This window comes from Silene latifolia, chromosome 3 (genome assembly GCF_048544455.1).
Source record: "Silene latifolia isolate original U9 population chromosome 3, ASM4854445v1, whole genome shotgun sequence".
NCBI classification, from domain to species: Eukaryota; Viridiplantae; Streptophyta; class Magnoliopsida; order Caryophyllales; family Caryophyllaceae; genus Silene; species Silene latifolia.
The window spans coordinates 69434696-69461074 of record NC_133528.1 but is presented as its reverse complement, the minus strand read 5'-3'; the positions used below and the strand labels follow the sequence as shown (position 1 = coordinate 69461074).

At 39.8% G+C, this 26379-nt stretch overlaps 3 protein-coding genes across 3 annotated transcripts; 1 reads left to right on the top strand and 2 right to left on the bottom strand.

Annotated features, from left to right (window-relative positions):
• Positions 1–5594: 5594 nt before the first annotated feature.
• Positions 5595–6952, top strand: LOC141649184 (uncharacterized). Its single transcript, XM_074457880.1, has 7 exons — positions 5595–5599; positions 5634–5673; positions 5858–5992; positions 6097–6206; positions 6305–6386; positions 6479–6544; positions 6779–6952. The coding sequence occupies exons 1-7, from the start codon at positions 5595–5597 to the stop codon at positions 6950–6952; spliced, it is 612 nt and encodes a 203-aa protein (XP_074313981.1).
• A 957-nt stretch (positions 6953–7909) lies between these two features.
• On the bottom strand, positions 7910–8688 carry LOC141649183 (protein FAR-RED IMPAIRED RESPONSE 1-like). The gene is made up of 2 exons (XM_074457879.1): positions 8343–8688; positions 7910–8250 (listed from the first exon to the last, which is right to left on the bottom strand). The coding sequence occupies exons 1-2, from the start codon at positions 8686–8688 to the stop codon at positions 7910–7912; spliced, it is 687 nt and encodes a 228-aa protein (XP_074313980.1).
• A 146-nt stretch (positions 8689–8834) lies between these two features.
• LOC141649182 (protein FAR1-RELATED SEQUENCE 5-like) lies at positions 8835–10078 on the bottom strand. Its single transcript, XM_074457878.1, has 3 exons — positions 9209–10078; positions 8940–9118; positions 8835–8886 (listed from the first exon to the last, which is right to left on the bottom strand). The coding sequence occupies exons 1-3, from the start codon at positions 10076–10078 to the stop codon at positions 8835–8837; spliced, it is 1101 nt and encodes a 366-aa protein (XP_074313979.1).
• Between the last annotated feature and the right edge of the window lie 16301 nt (positions 10079–26379).

Genomic DNA, 26379 nt, shown 5'->3' with positions numbered 1-26379 from the left:
TTCACTCATCCCCTCTAGGGTGTCTTTTTGTCTCGCGGCCGATAATGTGAGAAGGGAAAGGGTTGAGGGTTGGATTAGGCGGATCCGCGGTAGCGGTCCGCCTAATCCGACCCTCAACCCTTTCCCGTCCCGTTTTAGGATACCCGGCCCCCTACTTTAAATCCCGTCCCCAAAAAAGGGTTCACTCATCCCCTCTAGGGTGTCTTTTTGTCTCGCGGCCGATAATGTGAGAAGGGAAAGGGTTGAGGGTTGGATTAGGCGGATCCTCGTTATCGGTCCGCCTAATCCAACCCTCAACCCTTTCCCGTCCCGTTTTAGGATACCCGGCCCCCTACTTTAAATCCCGTCCCCAAAAAAGGGTTCACTCATCCACTCTAGGATGTCTTTTGGTCTCGCGGCCGATAATGTGAGAAGGGAAAGGGTTGAGGGTTGGATTAGACGGATCCGCGGTAGCGGTCCGCCTAATCCAACCCTCAACCCTTTCCCGCCCCGTTTTAGGATACCCGGCCCCCTACTTTAAATCCCGTCCCCAAAAAAGGGTTCACTCATCCCCTCTAGGATGTCTTTTGGTCTCGTGTCCGATAATGTGAGAAGGGAAAGGGTTGAGGGTTGGATTAGGCGAATCCGCGGTAGCGGTCCGCCTAATCCAACCCTCAACCCTTTCCCGTCCCGTTTTAGGATACCCGGCCCTCTACTTTAAATCTCGTCCCCAAAAAAGGGTTCACTCATCCCCTCTAGGATGTCTTTTGGTCTCGCGGCCGATAATGTGATAAGGGAAAGGGTTGAGGGTTGGATTAGGCGGATCCGCGGTAGCGGTCCGCCTAATCCAACCTCAACCCTTTCCCGTCCCGTTTTAGGATACCCGGCCCCCTACTTTAAATCCCGTCCCCAAAAAAGGGTTCACTTATCCCCTCTAGGGTGTCTTTTTGTCTCGCGGCCGATAATGTGAGAAGGGAAAGGGTTGAGGGTTGGATTAGGCGGATCCACGGTAGCGGTCCGCCTAATCCCTCAACCCTTTCCCGTCCCGTTTTAGGATACCCGGCAACATATGTTTATTAAACAATTATGTATGTGCATGACAATGTAGAGTATGTGCATTAAATAGTTTTCTACATGTATTAAAAAAAAAGGGAAAGGGTTGACTGTTGGATTAGGTGGATCCGCGGTAGCGGTTCGCCTAATCCAACCCTCAACCCTTTCCCGTCCCGTTTTAGGATACCTAGCCTTCTACATTTAATCCCGTCCCCAAACAAGTGTTCACTCGACCCCTCTACGGTGTCTTTATTAAAACAACCTTGTACATGAATGAAAAAACATAGTATGTGCATTAAATAGTCTTCTACATGTATGACAAAGCACTATATGTGCATTAAAATTTAACAGCTGTTGCTTTGCTATTTGATGCATTAATGCTAAAATTTGTCATTTAATTTGAAATGCTGAAACATTACTTCTCTAAAAAACTCTGTACATCACCTAATTAATGTTGTTTAACATTTGACAGATGATGGGGATGTCTTCTCAGAAACAGTTGACAACGAAGCTACTACAACAGAAACAATTGACAAGGAAGCTTCTAACCCAGAAACAGCTGACAAGGAAGCTACTAAAACAGAACTAGCTGTTCCGCGTCGAGTGAGTCCTCGTACTAAAACACCAGTTGATGAGGATGTCTTACCGAAAGATGTTGAAGAACCATCTACCAAGAAAAGGAGAGTGTCCACTGTTACTGATAAGAAAGATGCTAGCAGCGTTGCTAGTAGGAAAGGAAGTCCACATAGGAAGTGTGGTAAAGATTATGATACGCTGGTAACTAGGATGAGTCCTTCTTTGATAATTAATTATATCAAGTCGAACCCGTCTGAGACGCAAATTGAAGCTATTCAGAGCATGGGTTTTGGAGAGCTGTTAAAACTTCAGTCGGAAGAAATCCATGGCCATTTGGCTAGATGGATTGTGGAGTCTTTCAATCTATTCAGTTGTTCGTTGATGAATGGGGATTTGACTATCACGGATGAGGATGTCTACCTTGTCACGGGAATTCCTATGGGGCCGTTAGATATTAATCCAGTTGGGAGGTACTGTAAACAAGAGGGTTATTTAGAGGCTGTCCGGAGATTTAAGGACCAATTTAGTACCACAGATATTACCAAGAAGGTTTTACTAGAGAAGATGATTGAGCAAAATGGATGCTTTGGAGATGATTTTAAGAGGAATTTTCTTGTATATATTACTTACGTTCTGTTGATGGGGGTAGCTAGTGATTATCCCAAAGACTCGTATATTAAGTCGCTGTCCGATCTGTCTGATGTACCTAAATTTAATTGGTGCAAGTTTGCACGAGTCAACATGATTGAAAATATCATTTCCTGGAAAAAGGCAGCAGCTAAAGACCCTGGTACGTTCTTTAAGGGACCAATTCTCATTTTCTGTCTTATCTACTTGGATAGAGTCGTTTTCAAGACAAGAACGGTCGTTCGATCTTTCCCTTTGTTAGCCAATTGTTCTGACGAACGTATCAGAGAGAGGGTGAAGATGGAAAAACATGACGCAAATGGTTTTGGAGAGGGGCGTGTAGAAGACAGATTTGTTTATAAACCACCCGTGTCTGAAACTGACAAACGGGTTGATGATGCAGTGATGACACAGGAAAAGGAAAATGTTGAGGGTGCTGGAGTGACGACAAAGGGAAAGGGAAAGGTTGAGGATACTGAAGAAGGAGGTCCCGTTGATAAGAAAACAACAGATTGTATCAAGTTTTTAGCGGGATCTGCTTGTTACTCTTATGCAGATCGTTATGGTGCATTCTCAAAGGCAGTCATGCAAGCAAAGATTGTGGTTCCTCATATGGAAGCTGTTACCAAAATGTTGACTTTGGCAGATTCGTTATTTGAAGGGTTTTCACTTTCACAACAAAGTAAAGAAGAATCTGAGATGGAAGAAGAGGAAAGAAAGGATGAGGAGAAAGACGACCATGAATTGGAGGAAGATGAGAGAAACGATGAGGGTAAAGTGGAGGCTAAATTTGAGAAGGTCAAGGAGAAAGATGACCATGAAATGGACGAAGAGGAGAGAAAGGACGAGAGTAAAGTGGAGGAGGGGAAGAAGTATGTGGATTATATGGACTCTGATGAGTTTTACAACGATCCCAACATCTTGGCTAATTTAGAGGGGATTCTGAATAGTGCATATAACCATGTTGGTGAGGCATTTAAAGAACACCAAGTTACGAAGGAAAAGATGGACAAGGAACTCATGGAGGGACCATCTTTCAGTCTCTTTCACGGTGAGGATGCGTTATATACATCTCAAGAGTTCCGCGAAGCACAGAGGTCTGGTGATATGTGTGATGTTCCCCATGCGAGCACGTCAACTGCACCTGTCATTCCATCCTCTCCCCGTGCAACAATGTCAGCTACACCTTCAATCCCATCCCCTCCCCGTGGAAGCACTCCCGTTGCACCTTCTATTCATTCCCCTCCCCGTGCAAGCACATCAGCTGCACCTTCCAATCCATCCCCTGCATCACCAATAGTTATCTCGTCACAACTGTCATTGAATGAATCTCAAATTATGCCTTCTTCTCCGCTTGTAGAACTGTCCCCAACCGTCCCCTCCCAGACTCGGAAGTGTAAGAGGAAAGTTGAGTTACCTGACGTTTTTCGTTCACCTTTCTTCATACGAAATGTGAACGTGATGGATGCCTTGAGTCGATCAAAAACGATGGGTGACTATGCATTTGCCGCTGACTTAGATGAAGGGTATGTATTAGTCTATTAATTTTGCTTTTATTTTTTTCTTATTCTGTATATGTATTATATTTTCTTTCTATAACACTAAGGTTTTATTTTTGTAGCGAGGTTCTGTTCAGCCGTGGCGGCAAGATTCTTACACGATATGATATGAAGACCTTGCTATTTGGTGGTAGCGTTAACATCGACGTGATCAATGTGTGGTGTGATTATCTGAATAATGGAAACAGGTTAAGAGATCGTAGATCAATTTCCCGTCTCTTTCTCACTGAAACAACTGATGTAATTTTGATATTTAAATTTTGTTGGTCTCAGTTATCAACTTGTACCTTTTTATTCTCTAATACGGGTCACCTAATTGAAACAACAGATAGCCTCATTGGATATCAACTATAGAGACGTGAAATTGGTAAGTTGTTCAATATTTTAAAAGTTTTAAAAGTACATAATTAAATAATATACAAACCCAACTAACTATTGTTTGACAGGTTTTATTCCCTGTTGTTGCACCCAGCCCACTTCTTCATTGTTTTGATATTGATCATAACTTGTATGAAGTTATACAACCGTGTGATCCAGGGTGTGTAGATTTTCATGTCAGTGTTCAATATGTGGTATGTTTTCACACCGTTTGACAATAAGTATGTTAAATGTCTGATTTAATTCTTATATAGCGAACTTATTTGCTTGGCATTGTCTTCTCTCGTCTAACGAAGAAACAGATTAAGTGCAAAGCTTTCTTCCATGATTCCAAAGCTGCATGCTACATATTTTGTAGTAGCCAAAGAGTATGTTCCGAATAAAAGTTTCTCTGTCGAGCGTGATACTGGAATTTACATGATGCGACATATGGAGACGTACAATGGGAATAAGTGTCGGTATACTTTAAAGCTGCTCAAGGACGTAAGTCTCCATTATTTAAGTCAAATTTTTAGTTGGTGTTTCTATATTTCCTGACGCCAGAAGCCATCAACATGCATGTATTAGCTTTGTTCTTTCATGAATCAGCCTTGTATGTGTATTAGATATGTAGGTATGTGTATTAGATATGTAGGTATGTGTATTAGATATGTAGGTATGTGTATTAGATATGTAGGTATGTGTATTAGATGTGTAGGTATGTGTATTAGATATGTAGGTATGTGTATTAGATGTGTAGGCTCTGCGGTTGATTTTACTTTATATCATTGTTCAGAGAACTGATGTGAAGCGTTACATTGTGAGGGTTTGCAATGAAATTTTGACTTGGCAAGACAACATCGTGAAAGATCAAGTGACGTCTAAAGCAAAGGCTTACAAGAATGGTCAGTGTGATTCGGTAATCAGAAATCTATTACCAACAATGCTTCTCATTACTATATGATGACTCCTGGTTTATTAAAAGTGTGCTATGGTTATGTAATTGTTCTGTGTTTTCCCTTTTTCTCCCCAGGAATGAAGTTCCACGAGACTTGCCCTATACAGATGAACACTTGATGAATTTTATTAGGACAAATGTGGCAAATAAGGAGTAAGTTATCACTGACCATATAGCATCTTTTTGAGTTGTTTTTGTCCACTTTGCTGTTGTGTGTGCATCTAATTACAATATGTGCATTATTAGTGACATTGTTGTAGACACTCCATGGCTGCAAGTAACCCAAGAAGGAATGTCGACTTTGTTTGGAGGAAAATGGATCATGGATATGGTAATTGACCTTGTTGGTCTTCGTTTAACACTTGAAAGACCAAATCTTGTGTACTTTCCGACAATAATCAAGGTATTCATATTCATCCTTAGTCACGGCTAATGTTTCTACTTGGAATTACCAACATTTTTCAAAAATTTTCTCAACTTTCAGGATGTTGTCGCTAAAAACAGCTTTCAAAGTCGACATTAAGCTTCAAGATTTTGCCCAAAAGTCTAACCAAAGCTAAACTGGTAATTATCCCGTCACTTTTTAATTTTATTATATCGACGGAATTTACTACTTTGAAAGAACTTAATTAAGTTCTTGCCCAAGAAAGAACTTTATTAAATATCCTGTCTAACCTGTTTGTATATTATCCCGTCGAACTGGTAATTATCCCCTCACTTTTTCATTTCCCTATGGGCGTTTTTGCAGGCTTTCTTCCCTTACTGTGTTGACCGTGAACATTGGTTTGCTTGCGTGTCTGACTTTGTTAAAAAGACCAACTTTATACTTGACTCAAACTTGCCTAGGCGTCCTGACACAAGATGTAAATTTTTAGTTGAAACGGTATGATTATATCCGTATGCCTTAGGGGTTTGTTACCTCAATTTTGTGTTGGTTTTCCTTCGCTTTTATATTATTGTGTTTATCTTTTTTTTGGTTTTTTGTAGTTATTTCCTGCTTTGGGGATTATTGCAAGAGACTTTCCAGGATACAAAAAGCTGTTGCAAATAAACAATTTTCCGTTTGTGACTGTGGATGTGCCTCGACAAAAGAATGGGTACCTTACTTGTTTAAACTATACTCTACTCGTGATAAATATTTACGATGGGATACACACCATTTTAAAGCGTTTAACAAGTTTCCTTATTTCAAAAGGTATTCTTGCGGAGTCTATTTGCTGAAGTTTCTAGAAAACTTGAGTTGTCAATCATTATGGTCCGATCAGACTTGTTACGAGGTAATGATGTCTAAACCAAGTTATATTAGTCAAATATTATTCGGCATATTTTATTGCAACACTTTCAATATTTTTGTCAAATATATATGCAGAATTTGGATGAATATGGTGAGAGTATGATTGTAGATCTTATCAGATGGGAGGAAAACAAGAGAACGGTAATAACAATATCTTCCGAATGCTTTATCTAATTTTGTTTCTATTATTTTCCAATCAGTTTTCAATATTGATGTCAAGTGACTTTAAATGTAACAATATTTCCCTACCTTTTTTTTGTAGGATTATACCTAGGTGTTTTTTTTGCAAGAATATGGTGAGAGTTTGTGTGCTTAGCAAATGGGAGTGGCAGAGAACCTTCTCATTGTCTTTTGTTGATTCTTTGATTTGGGCAGGCATTAGTTTGTAGGTGGACTAAATTTGTAGGTTGCAGATGTGTAGGTATTCCAAGTAACTTTTGTGTGTATGGAAGACCCTCATACGTGTATGAGAAGGCATTGTATGTGTATGCAATACCTTTCTACGTGCATGTAATTTGTCGACTTTCGGGTCTGTTTAACGAGACTTGAGCGTGCCTGAGGAGGCGTTATATGTGAATGGAACAGCTTTTTAACTGTATGGGGCACAATTATGTCACTAGATTATGGCCTTTTTAATGAGACTTGTAATGAGAATTACTCCATTTGTCAGGGTGTTGTTTTAAAATCCGAAAGTAACTTGCATATTTACATGCATGAGAAGGCGTTATATGTGTATGGAACAGCCTTCTACATGCATGAAAATTTTCAAAACAAAATTACTTGCATTATTTAGAGTTACCAATGTACTTTGAGCGTGACGTGCTGGGCCGTGCCTAAAGTGCTGATAGGATTCGCCCGACTTCTTTAATAATCACTCACATTTAAGTTTCGAGACTTGAAATGAGAATTAAAATGGCCTTCTATATGCATGGAATAACCTTTTAGTTGCATGATATTTAACGACTTGTCATACACGATGATGATTCAACTAATCACATTTTATTGCTGGCATAAATTGGTCACATGTTTCAGCTTTCTAATTACCAAATTTGGAGAAACAATTATCACATGTGCATAAAATGACCTCATACGTGCATAAAATGAGCTTGTATGTGCATGTCATAATTGCTCAGAGAAATACATGTTTTTAAATCTTAAATCGAATCACAATTTCATCTTCTCAAATATACAATTTAAGAATCCGGAAGCCTCCCGTTACATTTATTACAAAACAATTGTTGACTTCTCAAATGATGCTCAAAAATAATCCTAAAAACTTCAACGATGCTCAAAAATAATCCTAAAAACTTCAATGATGCTCAAAAACAAGTGTTGACTTCTCAAATGATGCTCAAAAATTCCGCCGCACAAACCCAATTCCTCGCAAAAACTTCAATCTCACACATAAGAAAGCAAATGTCAACAAAGATAAAAATTAGAGGGAAACAAAAAGGGTAAAAGTAGAAAACTTGCGCTAATAAGAGACATCACTTACTCGACTATTTGTTAGTGATCCTTTGGTCGGTCACAATTCCTGCTATCGTGGTTCGCCATCTGCCCACAAGCCTTGCATCTTCTTAGTGGTTTCTTATTGACTTCCCCTGCTCTTTCTCTTTGTGAAATCATTCTTTTCCCCGAGCCTTTGTTTTTGCATTGTCTTGGCGGCAAAATTGTAATTTCGCTAGGCACGCTTGTACCCAAGAGCATTCCAATTTCCGCATTTTTGTCCCTTTTCTTTCCAATACTACTATTACCACCATCATCAGCGACACTACTTGTTGTTTCTGCAAGTACCCTTTCCTTGAACTCGCGTAAAATGGTTAGTAACTCATCACAATTAACGGACTCTGTTCAACTAGTGAGACACAAGTGAACATTTCGACCACAATTCAATCGGTTTGTTCTTTTGTGCATCGACGATCTCAAATCAACAAGCAACCGCCTATCGAATTGAATATTGGCTGGCAGGTTGCTAGTTTGCTCCACCTATTTAGTAGGTATTCGCTTGGAATTTTCTCAAAACCATAATCTTTAAGAACACAGAGAATATGTCGACAAAGTATTCCATGTCGTTCAAATTTCTTGCAATTGCATACTAGTTTCACTTCAGCTGTCTTATAACCCACCTTATAGTCTTTCTTTCTCTCACGATCCTTGACATCTATGTAGAGAATTGCATGATTCTTATCTTTTTGTTTGTCCCCAATGGCACATGTAAAGCATGCTGCTTTTATTTCCACTTTGAACTCCTCGAAAATTCTCGGAGTGTAGGTTTCTCGCTGCATGCTTTTCCAGTCTAGAGGAGTAGCCAAGTCGGAAACGAGTACTTAGATTGTGCAATCGCTTTGATTGAGCCCATCGTTGTGTATCCATTGCACTCTCAAAGCGCATCCAAAATTCAACAAGGGTCAAATTTGGATTAGTGAAATTGCTAAAAAAATGATTTTCTGACTTGGACCTCGAGGTGGTTCTCATCAACCCTCCTAATAACAAGTCACGAAAGTAAGCTGGAATCCAAAAATGTCTAATGCCATACTTTTCCTGAAGCCACTCATTATCCGACAACCCATGAGCTTCCACAATGGATGTCCATCTTTCCTCAAATTCAGCAGGCTCCACATCTTCACCCCAAACACATGAGTTTATCTCTTTCAAAAACTCAGTTTCTCTACATATAACAGGCCCTACCTTCTCTAGAAACTTCTTCAATATGTGCTACATGCAATATCTATGTTGTACTTTATCTTTAAAGACTTTCTTAAGTCCTCCTTCTATCCCCAAATCTTCGTCAGTTATTATACACACAGGATAACGACCCCCCATAGCTTCTAGGAATTTCGTAAATAACCAAGCAAATGACTCCTTGCTCTCATTAATAAGAAGCCCAGCCCCAAAGGTCACACATCTCTTATGATGATCCACCCCTGTAAAAGGGGCGAATATCATTCTATACTTATTTTTCCTAAAGGTAGTTTCAAAGGATGTCATATCCCCAAATAGCAAATAATTTTTTATACTAATAGGGTCAGCCCAGAAAACATGTGACAATCTACCTTTCTCATCTACCTCAAAGTCAAAGTAAAAGGATGGACACATTCTTTTTATTTTCATAAAATGCTCAATAAGCATTTGAGCATCCCCTTCTGACAAGAACTTTTTGATATCCCTTGAAAAGTTTTTAAAGTCTTCCGATGAAGCACCCACATTCTGATAACCTCTGACATACTCCTTAAACATCCTATAGGTCATAACTGGACCTTTGTTAACCTTTGAGTTGTCAACTATCATTATTTTATGAACTATATTCAATTCTCTCGTTTGCGTCAGATGTACCATTGTTAATGGTGTAGCTGGCATATGATTATGCCCTTCAACAAAACCATAAATTTGGTATTGACCGTTAGCAATTCGTTTAAAGTTAATCCTAGCAAGGCAACCTACCCGAGTCCTTTGCCTACGGTGTTTTTTGCCTTTCGCTTCACATTCTCCAGCCTTATTACACAAACAAGTTTTATGTGTAGTGACACCCTGTTTATTTTTCTGTGAGCCTTTTCTAGTCACAAACCCACATTCTTTTCCATATGCTTCATAAAAGGCAATACCGAGTTCAAGTGTATCAAAGACCATACCAATAACAGGCTTGAGATGGGTAGGACAACCAAAAATCCGATTCATGTTGCTTGAACCGGACGCCTCCTCCTCCTCCTCCTCCTCCTCCTCCTCCTCCTCCTCCTCCTCCTCCTCCTCTGCATCCTCTATTACCTCTGCCTCCTCTATTACTTCTGCCTCGTCTACTACGTTATCTGCAAATGTGATGAAATTAAAGTAGAGTTAGGATTTAGATTTACTGGATAACTCAAGTGTACAACAGTACGGTTATATAGAACAGTATCTGATCATTCAGCACAAACAGTTCAACAGAATTATACCTTGTACGATTTCAGGAACATCAATGTTAAGGGCAGATATTTCTGATATGGATTGAGATGCAATAACTTCAACCATCTGTCCTTCATTTGTAATGTCATTTGTAATGACATTAGCAGAACTACGCGACCCCATTGAACTAAGAATGTCATTGCTGCAATAACGACGACTTAAAATTAAGTTACTGACAATAAAATCATATCAGGGAATTATTACTAAAACTAAATTTAGAATTTTTGATGCACATATCAATAATTTGATGCACGTAGCTAATAGTTTGACGATTGCAAAACCTGTCTAATTCATAAAACTGAGCCAACAATATCACGATTTCAACCAATTTACGCAATTTCTAATTTTAAAGAACCCTAATTTCTCAAATTACGAAACCCTAATTGCTCAAATTCAACAACTTTAATCGATTAAGTGAAAAATTACAAACAGATCAAACTGTAAACCGTAATTTTAATCGATTAATTAAAAAATTACAAACAGATCAAACTATAAACCCTAATTTTAATCGATTAATTGAAAAATTACAAACAGATCAAACTATAAACCCTAATTTGACACACATAGCAACAATTTGATGCACGTAGCTAATAATTTGACGATTGTAAAACCTGTATAATTCATAAAACTGAGCCAACAATATCACGATTTCAACCAATTTAAACAATTTCTCAAATTACCGAACCTTAATTTTCAAATTCAACAAATTAATCAGCAATTTCGAAATATTACCTTGAATAAAAAGGTTCCATTCATGAAGGACGCGTCGAATAGGTAGATCGTTGAAGAGATTGCTGGATGAGTAGTTGAGGATCAATGGCGCGCATAAAATGGTGTCGTTGAAGATGGTGATATTCGAGGAGAGAGAAAGAATGATGAGAGGGAAACGAAATTTGGAGAAATGACAGAGTTTAGAATGTTTAGGGGTAGGTGATTTGCACGTGCGTCTCCTATTCTATTAGATTAAGGTGGTTCTCACGGTTCTCATTATAGTAGTGGTTCTCACTGGATCCCGACCCTATATATATATATACGATCACTGGGTGAGAACGGTGAGAACGCACTATATACATTAGAATTAGAATATATATATTTACAAGGTGCACCTTTTTTTTTTTTTTTACAAAATCTCAGATACACTTTTGACTATCGTAGGTACACTTTTTTACCAGAATTCTATATACACTTTTTAATAATGTAGATACACCGCTTTTTTTTTTTTTTTTTTTTTTTTTACCAAATCTCAGATACACTTTTGATTATCGTAGGTACACTTTTTACCAGAATTCTATATACACTTTTTAATAATGTAGATACACTTTTTTTTTACCATATCTCAGATACACTTTTGAATATCGTAGAAACACTTTTTACCAGAATTCTATATACACTTTTTTTTTATCCTAGTTATACTTTTTATCGGAGTTCTATATACAGTTTTTAAAAATATATGCTAGGTACACTTTTTTTATTTTTTTTTATCAAATCTCAGATACACTTTAGATACTCGTAGGTACATCTTTTTCATGAATTCTAGATACACTTTATAACAATCCAGATACATTTTTTTTCCATTTTTTTTACAGCTACTAGATACATTAAAATACATGCCAGGTACGTTTTTTCCCCCCGTTAATTCTCAAATACACTTTATGCTATTATAGGTACACTTTTTACATAAATTCTAGATACATTTTATGACGATGTAAGATACATTTTTTTCCATACATTTTTATAACAATGCAGATACACTTTTTTCCGCCCGAGGTACATTTTCTCCCATATATTATACAAAAGAATACGTATTATCTTGATACACAAATACGTGATCTAGATACACAAATATGTAATCTAGATACACGTATATAACATGAATCGGATAGTCGGGTACACAAAAGTCAACTCCACATTAAAAAAATTAAACAAATAAAAATCCCCAAATCAACTTTGCAAATACCATACGCCATTGTTGCTGGAATCAACATTGCAAAACATCTGATGCATAATTTAACAATTAAATTATATAATAAACCAAAGGGTTTTTTAATGACAATACTCCAAACTATTAAGGTACTTCTTAAAATACTACGAATTTTATTTTAACTACCGATATACTCAACTATCACATCTATTCGCTTTTACTAAAACAAGTGGATGTGCTACCTGTTGAACCGGTTACTTTATGAAAACATAACAATTAATCTTCTTTAATCTCTTATTCTTCTCCAGTAACACCAAAATCCACACCCACACCCAATTAATCTCTTCTTCACCAGATTACCAAACCACATTAATCTCCTCAAATTATCCTCTTTACCATCTTAATTCACATAATCATCATCTACCTCAACCTCCTTTCACTCCTCATCATCATCTACTCCACATTCTTCCCCAATTCCAAATCATCATCCCTAAAATCAAGCTTATCATCTTCGATCTTTGCAAATATCATTCACAATCCATTGCTTCACAGACACAACTCCACCGGCATAAACCTAACCCCAAATTCCTCGATTGCTGCCGGCTTCTTCTCTCCCTATCATCATCATCAGTAGCAATCTCAACAAGAACATTTTCAGTAACACTATCACTCACTAAATTAAAGAAGCAGCAGCCTTCCTTATCTTGAATCTTAGTCTCGACATTATTGGTGGTATCACTGCATTCAACTTCAAGAGTGATGGTTTTCCGAGTTAGGGTTTTCACAAAGATCTGTATCTTCAATTCACCCTCCTTTTGCTTTCTATCTCCTGATTTTTGGTTCTCAGAAGCGGCGGAACCAATCTCCTAGTACTCTCCTTCTCCATCTTATATTTGTATGAATTAGCAGAAAGTGCGGCAAAATTAATGCATAAGTTACGGAACAATTTGTGTTACATTGGAGTATCAGATTTGCTTGAAACACGTGAAAGCTCTATGTAGTTTTTTTTTAGGATAGATTTGCAATTTGGTATTTTCTGGGTCTGTAGTGTCAAAGATTCAATTCGGTGAATTAGGGGTTTTGTGCGCTTTTATTGAATTTTATGTAATTTAAAGAGGGTTTTCTGGGTTTTCCAGATTATTTAGTATAGGAGAGAGGAATGAGATGAATATCATCAATAATGAGAAAAGTGAGGCGTTTTTACCTGCTATTTCAAGTTAATAAAGTGTCAATTCTATTAAAAGCGAAGGGGTGTAATAGTTTGTTATATTAGTAGTTAAATTATAGTTCGGAGTATTTTGAGAAGCACCACAATAGTTTGGAGTATTCCCATTAAATAACCCTAAACCAAAAAATAACTAACTGATGAAGAAAATCATCACTTATCACAATTCTCAAACTTAATATAAACATTAAGCATAATCATTACAAGCTTATAATCTATGTGACCAGCATCATATTCATGGAAGTTCTGTAAGAAAGGAATCCACACTATTAAAAAAATCATAGCAATTCACAATCATAACTCTAACACTAAACAATTTGATTAGAATAATTGAATACCAAAATTAGAGGCCGAAAAATGATATGTTCAATAACAACTGCAAGAGGAATAACTTGCGACCACAATCAACATCGTTAAGTTAGATTTATCAGCGACGACAGCGCCATTTTCGGCATCGATATTTACAGCAGCAACAATGGTAACGAACGGGCGAATTTCCGGCGAGGAAGGAAGAAGGAGATAGATGATAAAGATGATTTGGAAGAAATATAGATGGAGGTGGGATACATTTAAACGTCGATGGAGGAAATTGGTGATCGTACCACAATCGGAGGCTAGATCGTTGGGGTGGTGGCTGGAGTTAAGGCGGAGAAGGATGACAGGAAGTTTTGGTTTTGGGAGAGTTGTGTTTGTGTGAGGTAAAGTGTGGGTCGTCAGATCTCTTTTAATCTAATGGTAGATATGCGTTCTCACCGTTCTCACTGAGTGTTCGTTCTCACCGGATCTTAACTCTATATATATATATATATATATATATATATATATATATATATATATATATATATATATAGCAGTATAGTGATATTAACGTATGATGATATTGGTGAGGGTGAATAGTTAGCATGACATTTATTTTTACATTGAAATATTGTGCACGTAATTGGGTTGTATTTTTAATTGTTGTTTCCTTTGATCTTGGCTAGCGGTGAGTAGCTTAGAATTTTATTTCAAGTATTGAGCATGGTTCATTATTGGACCTTTTGACGATATTGATATTGAAATTGAGATTGGTTATTGATATTGAGTTATGGGGCCTATGTGACGAGTTATGTTTACGGTCCGGGGTGACCATGGTTATTGAGTTATATAATTATGAGATTGAAATTTATATTGAGATGGATATATTGTTTAGCGGTTTTATCCGCCAAATCACTCATCCCTTGTCCTTGGCTTAGGGTTGACGAAGAGAATACGATATTTGGTTACTATGGAGTAATAAATTATGAGACGGAGTAATGAGTAAGACGAAGTAATTACTTGAAACTTGGTTAATTATTGGAATAAAGAGTATGGTATATTATGGAAATAGAACGGAGTTGGTTTGAGGTACAAATTAGTTCTGGGAGTGTTTTTCTTATACTCTGTGTTTATTTTTATTTTTATGTGTGATTGTTTCCACGCCACGACCAAAATATGTTCTGCTTATATTGAGGTGTTAACTGTTACTCAGCTCCCCGGCTGACGTGTTTTCTCCCTTTTGGGCTACTCGTCATGGGGGTAGTTTCTTTCCGTCTTCTGATTTTCTTTCAAGGTGACTTCCGCTGCTCTTTAAAAGGATTTGATTTCGAGTCAAGATTTTTCTTAAAGACTTTGAGAAAGTTTTATTTTATTTTCTGTCTTTGTATATTTTATTTTAAACATTTGTAAGAAGTGACTTTGTACATTAATTATAATATCCCTGTATTTTGGCCAATTTTGTATGTAAAAGTTAGTTTTAATTCAGCCCACCACTACTCAACTTCCCACCATACGTCCTCACCAACACTTCCCCCTACAACAACCATATAGTAATAGTACGAAAGATATCTAGATTAGTTAAAGAAATAATAGTAACCGCGTGCGTAGTGAACGTAATAGTATTAACAAGGAATGTCGTGAAAGTAATAATATTAATAGTGGGAGTAGTGAGTGTGTCTCATAATTTGAAAATAAATTTTACATTTCATCATAATTGCAACATATGTCATAGAAAACTATATTATAAATGGTAAACGTATGAGTTAGGCAAGTCTAACGTAATTTATTTCATAGAAAATAAAATTCAACGATAAATAGAGGTTATCCGGGCGGAACCAGGCATCAAACCTAGTACTATATATATATATAAACAGGAAACCAATGGACTTTAATGGAATAACATATGTTTATAAAAATTAATACACTATATAGTTTAGATGTATAAGGATGTTAATTACTTAGAATATATAAATCATACTAGTAGATTGGGATTTTGGAAACTATAAAGAGGTGAATAAATCAAGATTCGCAAAAGTTACAATATTGCATAATTGTTCAGATTTGTAATTTAAGTAGAGTATAATAATCAAAGACTTTTAAATGATAGGGTTATTTCATAACAATAATCCATCCTATTGGCGGTCTGCAATAATCAATCCATCCTATCAATAATCCCAACTAAATCCAACCTAAACGCCATACCTTCTAATAATGAACCATCTGATATTTTGTGATGTTTATGTGTATCAAATAAACCAAGTTCTTGATTCATCACTTGAAAATCTGAAGGAAGAACATATGAAGGATTATCCTGAAGGTTATCTATGAAGGAGGATCCTATGAAGGACTGTCCTAAAGGTTATTTATGAAGGAGGAACATATGAAAGACTGAATTATATGAAGAGTTATCTGAAGGTTATCTAAATGGATGACTCTGAAGGATTTAGGCAAGTTTCTGAAGGATTAAGTTAAACATATGAAAGATCTGAAGGTACATAACTCTTTGGGAGATGTTTCTCTCGAACTCCTTGGGGAACAAGACATCTTGGAGAGTTGTTAGGGAAGAGTTAACTTCCTTTGTCTCAACCATAACCTAAATAAGGTGAAAACTCGGTCTTTTGAACCCGGATTATTTATGAGCTTTCTAGCAATTTGAAGCTGACTCTGTACTTGGGTCATTAAGTGATTTTTGATCCTTGCTGGGGAATACGCTGACCATTGTGGCTGCAACGAACTCTTACTGGTAGGATATCGATGACTAGGAACATCTTGATCGTCGGGGTAAAGGCCTCGAGTATTACGGCGAGTAGTGCTACGGAATATCTGATGACGGAGACTTGACTGCGTTAGGGAGAAAGAGGGCTTAGGCGAAGCCTCCCAGTTGGAGCGAACACTGCTTCTTATACTTATCTGCATGGTTAGTAGCCACACGAATCCGCAGTCTAACAGGAAAATAACACGTAAGCACATACGCATGTAAGCAATTAGCACATGGACCTCGAATCAGGAAGCACATAGATTTTTCAAATTTGTTTCTTTATAAAAGTTGTTTAAAACTTGCTTAAATAAATTTGTCCCTTGTAATGTGTTATGCATATTCAATGAGGTTTAGACAAATGACCGACGCGACATAGACCTTATATGGACACAGACTAACACACTGACGAAATATAGACTTTGGTTTGACGTGATATGCGGATGACTCCGATACGACGCCGGGATGACTTCGCCTAATTAAGTATGCGCAACCCCTAGCCATATATTGGTGACAACACGTGTTAGTTACCAAAGGTAGAAGATTCGATAGAATAATGACACCTAAAGAGTATGGCATGGATTAGATGTCTTCTTGGATGTCTTTCACAACCATTTGATGTAGAATAGACCCTATCTTGAGGCATGAACTCGGAGAATTGATCTAAGACCTTTGTCATTGTCCATACCAAACACTAGCTTGACTCCATTAAGACTCAAAGAATAAATGGGAGACTTAAAGGAAAGGCGGCATCTCGGAAGAGGAGCCCCCGGGATGTGAACATGACTCGGGAATTTGGCAAAAAAGGAAACTGGGCGACGACCTAAAGAAGGAGCCCCCAGTATAGAGAGGTAAAATGGGTGTTTATAACGGTTAGGATGGTTGGAAGGTCGATAATTGAGGTCGAAAGTTAATGTTTGGGGTGGTTGTGTCCTTGTTAGAGGACTGCCTACGTATTCGCGTGGAGTGAAATCAAACCAGATTGTAGTTCTGAGTGTGTGCCTAAGTTATGTTGTTAAGGCCTTAAATTGAATGGGTCAGGAGGGTAATTTCCTTTAGTGACTCGAATAATCGATTTGACGTAATTCCCTCCCTGATCATAGACCAAAGAGGTATAGTAGGTTTGTAAAAATTTCCTTGTCATGTGAGCACACTCAAAAGCGGACCCAAAGGGTTATATGGGTTTATCCCATTCTAGGTAGAAAAGTATTTTAAGACTCCGTGTCTGTGTCAGGGTGAAAATGGCTTGGATATTTTGGAATGTAGAGCTTAGAAACAAGAGGCTTTAAAACAACAAATCTTTAGAGCTTGATTTGTGGAGCTAAGGCTTGTTGGGGTTATGGCTTGTAATGTGGCTTAGTAAAGGGGTCTCAAGCTTGATGTAGCCTGAGCACAAAAAATAGTAGGTCAATTGACGTGGGATCAAGTTTCCATGTCTTGGCTGTAATACTCCGTATTTATAAGTCTTGGGGTACTCTATCGAGTAGCCCTTACTCTGTCGAATAAGGACAAGTTGCGAAATAAAATAGTTTCTGACCTGTTGGGTACTCGATCGAGTAGCTGGGGTACTCGATCGAGTAAGGGGGTACTCGATCGAGTACCTTGGGTACTCGATCGAGTGTCCGGTTTTACGGGGAGTTTTCTCGGGTTTTGTTAATTATGCGATTAAGGTATTTAAACATAATCGTCATTGTTTTAAACCACTTTTACAAAACCTAAAACCCTGTTTAAGAATGAAAGCAACCAGTTCATCTTCCTAATCGCATTCTTAGCAATTCCCGGAGTTCAGACGGTCGGTTCTTGTCGTTATTCGTGTCGTTGAGTTCCTTGCGTCGAGGGTAAGCTTTTAATATAATTTTTATAATGTTTTGTTAAGTTTGGTTAAACCCTAATTTAGGGATTGGGGGTTTTTGTGTGTAGTATGTGATGTATAGCCTATATGTGTTATATGATAGGAGGAGGGTTCGTAGAAGAGGCTTTTTGACTCAAATGTTGATACCGTCTCGTTGTGCTTTCCGGTAGGATTTCCTACTCAGCATTAGTCCCATAATGGGATATTGGTGATGTGTTGTATTTGGTTGTTTGGTATGATGATTGTACTGTGTTTGTGGTTGTGATTGCTGTTGATGGTTCTTGAGATGCGTTCTCGGCTGAGTGGGGTCACTTGCGGGAGTGACTTCACGCCCTAGTTTCGCCCTTCGTGGAACCCGCCACGGAAGGGGATGTGCACATTAATGGGACAGGGTTATCGCTCGGTATGATGAGCGGGGCTTAGGTGGGAACTACCGGTCCCCCAAAGGTGGCGGGGCGTCCAAAGGTGGACGGTCGAAGTATTGAGATGATGGGAGTTGGTTGGTGGTGTGTGTGTGTGTGTGACAGTTCAGCTGTCTGTTTATCTTGTTATTGTTATCTATATTGATTGTGTGATTAGTACTGACCCCGGTGTTGTTTTGTAAACCTGCGGTGATCCATTCGGGGATGGTGAGCAGATATTGAGCAGTATTGAGCCGAGTCTTGGGATAGCCGGGATGCCACGACATGATGATAGGAGTCTTCCGCGTAGCCTTTAGTTTATTTACTTTTCGCTTAGACAATCGGTTTGAGAATAATGTATCGCACTTTTAGTTGGTTTCATGGATTGTAACTATTCGTTAAACTATTTATAATAAACGTTGTTTCTTTATTGTTGTTTGATTATCATTGCCTCGGGTAACCGAGATGGTAATGTCTTCATACCTGAGTGGTCCTGGTAAGGCACATGGAGTATGGGGGTGTTACAAATGGTATCAGAGCGACGATCCTGAAACCTGTAACCAATGAACTTAATGAACATAGGGAGTCAATTAAAATGAACCCGGGGTAAAAGTTGTAGGAGCTAGTGCAAAGGCTTGGGAGACGTCCTAAAGTCACAGGGGTCGCCCTACAACTTTGAACCGGTCACATAGGGGAAGTGTTTGTCGAGTCGTATGTGTGTTTGGTTCACTTGTTTACGAATGTGATGGAATGTGTTGGTTGTTGGATGTTGAAGTAGAAAGTTGAGCATGTGAAAGAAAATGGTGATATGAGGAAATTTGTTGATGAAATGATAACATGTTGGATGATTTACAACGTGGCAATTAATAGCATGATTGTTGTGATATAATATGTGATTTATAAAGTTAGCATGTTAGCATATGACGTAATATGCGGGTAGCTCTTACGAATTAGTGTTACTCGATCGAGTGGGACTGACTCGATCGGGTGGGTTTTTGGCGATTTTGAGTCCAGAATCGAGTTTTGGGGCACTCGATCGAGTAACTAGGGGTACTCGATCGAGTAGGGGGTCACTCGATCGAGTAGCCTAGATACTCGATCGAGTAGGTAAGAGATCAGAAGGTCTGTTTGGGTCTGGGGTTTGGGTACTCGATCGAGTACGTGGGGCACTCGATCGAGTAGCCCGTTACTCGATCGAGTGGGTTTGGGAACTCGATCGAGTAGGTTCTGGGGGTCGCGTCTTCGTGTTTTGAAGTTTAGTACGTATGTTCATATCTACCCCTTTTCTTATATATGTATAGTTTCAAGATGCCGCCCAAGAGAACTGCTTTGTACGCGAGAGCTGAGCTTATGACCGTGGATGACATCGTTAAGATGTTAGAGCACCAGGATGCTCTTACTGAGACCCTGAAGAGAGTGAATGAGGACAAGGATAAGAGTAAGGAGAAGGAGGTTGATCATTCTAAAATCAGCCTCTATATTGCGAGGTTTAACCCGAAGGAATACAAGGGGTTGGGGAACCTAACCTTCTTGATAGTTAGGTCGAGAGAGATGGAGAACATCTTAGACTTGGTTCATTGTCCGATAAGATGAGGGTGGAACAGTGCGTTCTATCGAGGGAGGCAGGCGGCAAGTGGTGGGATTCAATGAAGGTGAGTGCTAAGGAGATATACACCAACCAAGGCTTACCCGCTATACCTTGGGAGGAGTTTCGTAGTGCTGTGAGGAAGGAGTTCGTACCGGAGCATGTAAGGAGTAAGTTGAGGGAAGAGTTTGATAAGTTTAAGATGACCGCTGAGATGTCGGTAGCCGAGTACTACATACAGTTCAATGAGAAGTCTAGGTATGCTGAGGATATGGGTTTGAGTGAGGAGAACCTGGCATTGAGGTTTGAAAGAGGGTTGACTACCACGATTATGGATAAGTTACCCGTGGGGATCCTTACTGATGTTAAGGAAGCTTATGAGAGGGCTGGGAGAGCGGAGAGGTTGGTGGAGATGGCTCAGGAGAGGTCAGGTGGTGAGAAGAGGAAGTCTGAGAGCGAGGGTGGTGGCCAATCGAATCACAAGAAAGGCAACCACAATCAGTCTAAAGGGTTTTCTTCTGGGTCAGGATTCAGTGCTGGGGCTTCCTTTGGGCGTGGCCGGGGGAGTGCGAGTAATAGTTGGGGAGTGACCTGCTTTGGTTGTGGTGGTGTAGGCCACAAGAGACATGAGTGCACGAGTGCACGGGGATCTTTTCAGAGACCTGCACAGAGCTTCGCGAGCAACAGACCGGCTGGATCATGGTCAAACCGGGGAAGTCAGAGTTACCAGAGTGGAGGCAACCGCAACGACGGTAATTCTTATCAGAAGACACCGACGAACAACAACAACAATCAAGGGTCGGGTGCTAAGCCGACCGCATCAGCCAGTACTGTCCATGGAGGTAGGCAGAAGACCAGTGGCAAGTTATTCATGATGGAGAAGAAAGCAGCTGAGGAAGATGCGCACGTTATCACCGGTACATTCCTTGTTAATGGTATTCCTACCTTTGTTTTGTTTGATTCGGGGGCTTCTCAGTCGTTTGTGTCTTCGAGTCATGTTAAACAGTTGGGTTTGAGAGTATATGAATTTGTTATTGAGCAAGTTTTCATACCTTCGGGTGAGTCTGTATCGTGTGGGAGGTTGTTTAGAGATGTATCTTTGATAGTTGGGCAAGTTGATTTCCCTGTAGACTTGCTAGAGTTTCCTTTTAACGGTTTTGAGATGATAGTTGGGATGGATTGGTTAGGAAAGTATAAAGCTAAGATAGACTGTCATCAAAAGAAAGTGTCCTTAAGAGGTCCAAAGGGTGTTAGTGTGTCTTACCGTGGGTTTCTAGTCAAACCCAAAGTTAAGTTGATTGCAGCTGTCACCTTGAAATCGTATCTGAGGAAGGGATGTCCTCTGATCTTGTGCCATGTGAGAGATGACCCGATAGAGAGCCCGGCAGTGGATGAGATACCAGTGGTGGGGGAGTTTGCAGATGTGTTTCCGGAGGAGATTCCGGGGTTGCCACCGAAGAGGGAGATAGATTTCACCGTAGAGTTGAAGCCAGGGACGAGGCCAATCTCTAAGGCACCGTACCGTATGGGTCCTAAGGAGATGGAGGAACTTAGGAAGCAGTTGGATGATTTGATAGAGAAGGGATACATTAGACCAAGTGTATCGCCTTGGGAGCACCCGATTCTTTTTCGTAAAGAAGAAAGATGGGAGTTTGAGGCTATGCATAGATTACAGGGAGCTGAACCGTGTGACGATAAAGAACAAGTATCCTTTGCCAATGATAGATGACCTGTTTGATCAGTTGAGCGGTGCAACAGTCTTTTCTAAGATTGATTTGAGGTCGGGGTACCATCAGGTGAAGATTAGAGAGGTGGACATACCAAAGACAGCTTTCACGTCGAGGTATGGCCATTATGAGTATGTGGTGATGCCGTTTGGGTTGTCTAATGCGCCGGCAGTGTTTATGGATTTGATGAATAGAATCTTCGACGTTCTTGGACCAGTTTGTAGTAGTGTTTATCGATGATATCTTAGTCTACTCTAAGACTAAGGAGGAGCATGAGGAGCATCTGAGGATCGTGTTGCAGACTTTGAGGGATCATGAGTTGTATGCTAAACTGTCCAAGTGTGAGTTCTGGTTAGAGAAAGTTGCTTTTCTGGGGCATGTGATCTCTAAAGATGGAGTAGCTGTGGATCCGGCGAAGATTGAGGCAGTGACAAAGTGGGAAGCACCGAAGAATGTTGCTGAGGTTAGGAGTTTCTTGGGTTTAGCTGGATACTACAGACGGTTCGTGAAAGATTTCTCCAAGATAGCTAGACCGATGACAGCGTTGATGAGGAAAGAGAACAGGTTTCGTTGGGATGAGAGTTGTGAGACGGCGTTCCAAACATTAAAGGAGCGTTTGACCACAGCTCCTGTCCTAGCATTGCCTGAGGGGAGCGAGAATTTCGAGGTTTATACAGATGCCTTGAAGAATGGGCTGGGATGTGTGTTAATGCAGAATGGTAAAGTGATTGCCTATGCTTCTAGGCAGTTGAAGCCTTATGAGGAGTTGAAAAAGACGATCATGACAGAAGCGCATTGCACACCATATTCAGTTCATCCAGGTGGAGACAAGCTATACAAGGATTTGAAGAAAACGTTTTGGTGGCCTGGGATGAAGAAAGAGGCAGCTGAGTTTGTGTCCCGTTGTTTGACATGCCAGAGAGTTAAAGGGGAACAGAGACGACCACAAGGTAAGATTCAGTCTTTAGAAGTGCCTGAGTGGAAGTGGGAATCCATTTCCATGGATTTCATTGTGGGTTTGCCTAAGAGTCAACAAGGTAACAACATGATTTGGGTGATAGTGGATCGTCTGACCAAGTCAGCTCACTTTGTTCCAATGAAAGATACATGGACTAAGGCACAATTGGCTATGGCCTATCGAAAGAACGTGCTTAAGTTACATGGAGTCCCTAAGGACATAGTGTCTGACAGAGATGCGAGGTTTATATCAAGGTTTTGGAAGGAGTTGCAGGAATCGTTGGGAACAGCTTTGAAGATGAGTACAAAGATTTCATCCTGCGACAGACGGGCAGACGGAGAGAACAATCAAGACTCTTGAGGATATGTTGCGAGCTTGTGTGATGGATTTTGGTGGTAGCCGGGAGCGAGGGTTGGACTTGATAGAATTTTCTTACAATAACAGCTTATCACACCAAAGATAGGTATGGCACCGTTTGAGGCTTTGTATGGGAGGAGATGTAGGAGTCCAATCTGTTGGGACGACAAGTCTTGAGGCAAAGGGTTTTAGGACCAGAGATGGTGCATGAGATGGTGGAACAGATTAAGATGATCAGGGAACGGATGAGAGCAGCCCAGGATCGACAAAAGAGTTATGCAGACCTACATCGTCGGGACATAGAGTTTCAAGTTGGGGACAAGGTTCTTCTGAAAGTGTCTCCAATGCGTGGAGTTATGAGATTTGGGAAGAAAGGCAAGCTAAGTCAGAAGTTTATAGGGCCTTATGAGATCTTAGAGCGAGTTGGGGAAGTTTCTTATCGTTTGGCTTTACCAAATTGCGTTGGAGAGAGTGCATAATGTGTTTCATGTATCGCAATTGTATATGTGAGTGACCCGTCACATGTGTTGGAGGCAGAGAGCTTAGAGCTAGATGAGTCTTTATCATACCTTGAGGTGCCTAAGCAGATTCTAGACCGAAAGGTTAGAAAGACTAGGAGTGGTGAGACAGTTTTGCTTAAGATCCTTTGGTCTAACCACGAGACCGAGGAAGCTACATGGGAGCCAGAGGAAGCTATGAAAGAGCGTTACCCTTTCCTCTTTGATCAGGTATGTATGGTTACGAGGACGTAACCTTGTTTCTTTTAGAGGGGTAGGAGATGGTCGCGAGCAGTTTTTACGAGTTTTATACCCTTTTTTTTTATGTTGTGTCGGTATGTTTGTCGGGATGAGTTGGGTTAGTATCATGTTTTACGTTGAATTTTGTTTGACCTTCGAGTTGGGAAGCTTATGGGAGTACCTTTGTTTAGTAGTGGTTTGAACTTCGGGGACGAAGTTCCTTTTAAGGAGGGAAGACTGTAATACTCCGTATTTATAAGTCTTGGGGTACTCTATCGAGTAGCCCTTACTCTATCGAGTAAGGACAAGTTGCGAAATAAAATAGTTTCTGACCTGTTGGGTACTCGATCGAGTAGCTGGGGTACTCGATCGAGTAAGGGGGTACTCGATCGAGTACCTTGGGTACTCGATCGAGTGTCCGGTTTTACGGGGAGTTTTCTTGGGTTTTGTTAATTATGCGATTAAGGTATTTAAACATAATCGTCATTGTTTTAAACCACTTTTACAAAACCTAAAACCCTGTTTAAGAAAGAAAGCAACCAGTTCATCTTCCTAATCGCATTCTTAGCAATTCCCGGAGTTCAGACGGTCGGTTCTTGTCGTTATTCGTGTCGTTGAGTTCCTTGCGTCGAGGGTAAGCTTTTAATATAATTTTTATAATGTTTTGTTAAGTTTGGTTAAACCCTAATTTAGGGATTGGGGGTTTTTGTGTGTAGTATGTGATGTATAGCCTATATGTGTTATATGATAGGAGGAGGGTTCGTAGAAGAGGCTTTTTGACTCAGCTGTTGATACCGTCTGACTGTTGTGCTTTCCAGGTAGGATTTCCTACTCAGTATTAGTCCCATAATGGGATATTGGTGATGTGTTGTATTTGGTTGTTTGATATGATGATTGTACTGTGTTTGTGGTTGTGATTGCTGTTGATGGTTCTTGAGATGCGTTCTCGGCTGAGTGGGGTCACTTGCGGGAGTGACTTCACGCCCTAGTTTCGCCCTTCGTGGAACCCGCCACGGAAGGGGATGTGCACATTAATGGGACAGGGTTATCGCTCGGTATGATGAGCGGGGCTTAGGTGGGAACGGCTGCGGTCCCCCATCGCGTGGTGGTCCAAAGGGGACGATCGATTGAGATGATGGGAGTTGGTTGGTGGTGTGTGTGTGTGTGTGTGACAGTTCAGCTGTCTGTTTATCTTGTTATTGTTATCTATATTGATTGTGTGATTAGTACTGACCCCGGTGTTGTTTTGTAAACCTGCGGTGATCCATTCGGGGATGGTGAGCAGATATTGAGCGGTATTGGCCGAGTAAATCTTGGGATAGCCGGGATGCCACGACATGATGATAGGAGTCTTCCGCTGTAGCCTTTAGTTTATTTACTTTTCGATTAGACATCGGTTTGAGAATAATGTATCGCACTTTTAGTTGGTTTCATGGATTGTAACTATTCGTTAAACTATTTATAATAAACGTTGTTTCTTTATTGTTGTTTGATTATCATTGCCTCGGGTAACCGAGATGGTAATGTCTTCATACCTGAGTGGTACTGGTAAGGCACTTGGAGTATGGGGGTGTTACATTGGCCCTCAAGGATGGGTATATTGACGAGCTTGAGAGAATTCTCAAAATTCCTAACTATCTCCTTGTAACAGTCTCGAGAAGGACTTAGGGTGTGTGAAAGGCTAAGGCACGGCGGTAGATTTACATCTTCGCTTCAGGTTCTGCATTTGACCATTAGCATTTGGCTTTAGGATAGTTCTTGATTCAGACTCTGGATTCAGATTATTGCTTCGGGATCTATCTTACATGTTTTGGGCTCTATCCTTTTGGCCCATTGAAAATAACTTCGACATTGGATATTAATATCGATTTCGCTTGATTGAGCCTTCTTCTGTTGTCTCTTTTTGTCTCTTTTGGCTATCTGTTTTGCCTTGAAATTGGATGATAACTTGCTATTGATCTTGGGCAGACTAGCCGCTTTCGTGTGAAACGGGTCGGTCAGTAGTATGGGGGTTGTGTATTGTGGGAAATGGGCTTGCCTTCCGTAATGGATCATTAATATAGAGACGGTCTAGATTCGTCCTAGAATCTCTTGAGATACGCTCGTCCTAAACTAGGGTATAACGAGGCTTTTCTATTGCCAGACATGTAATAGGTAAAGAAAAATAGACACGGAATTTCGGGTCCTTCACCACTCAGAAAGAAACATTGTTCACACGTGCT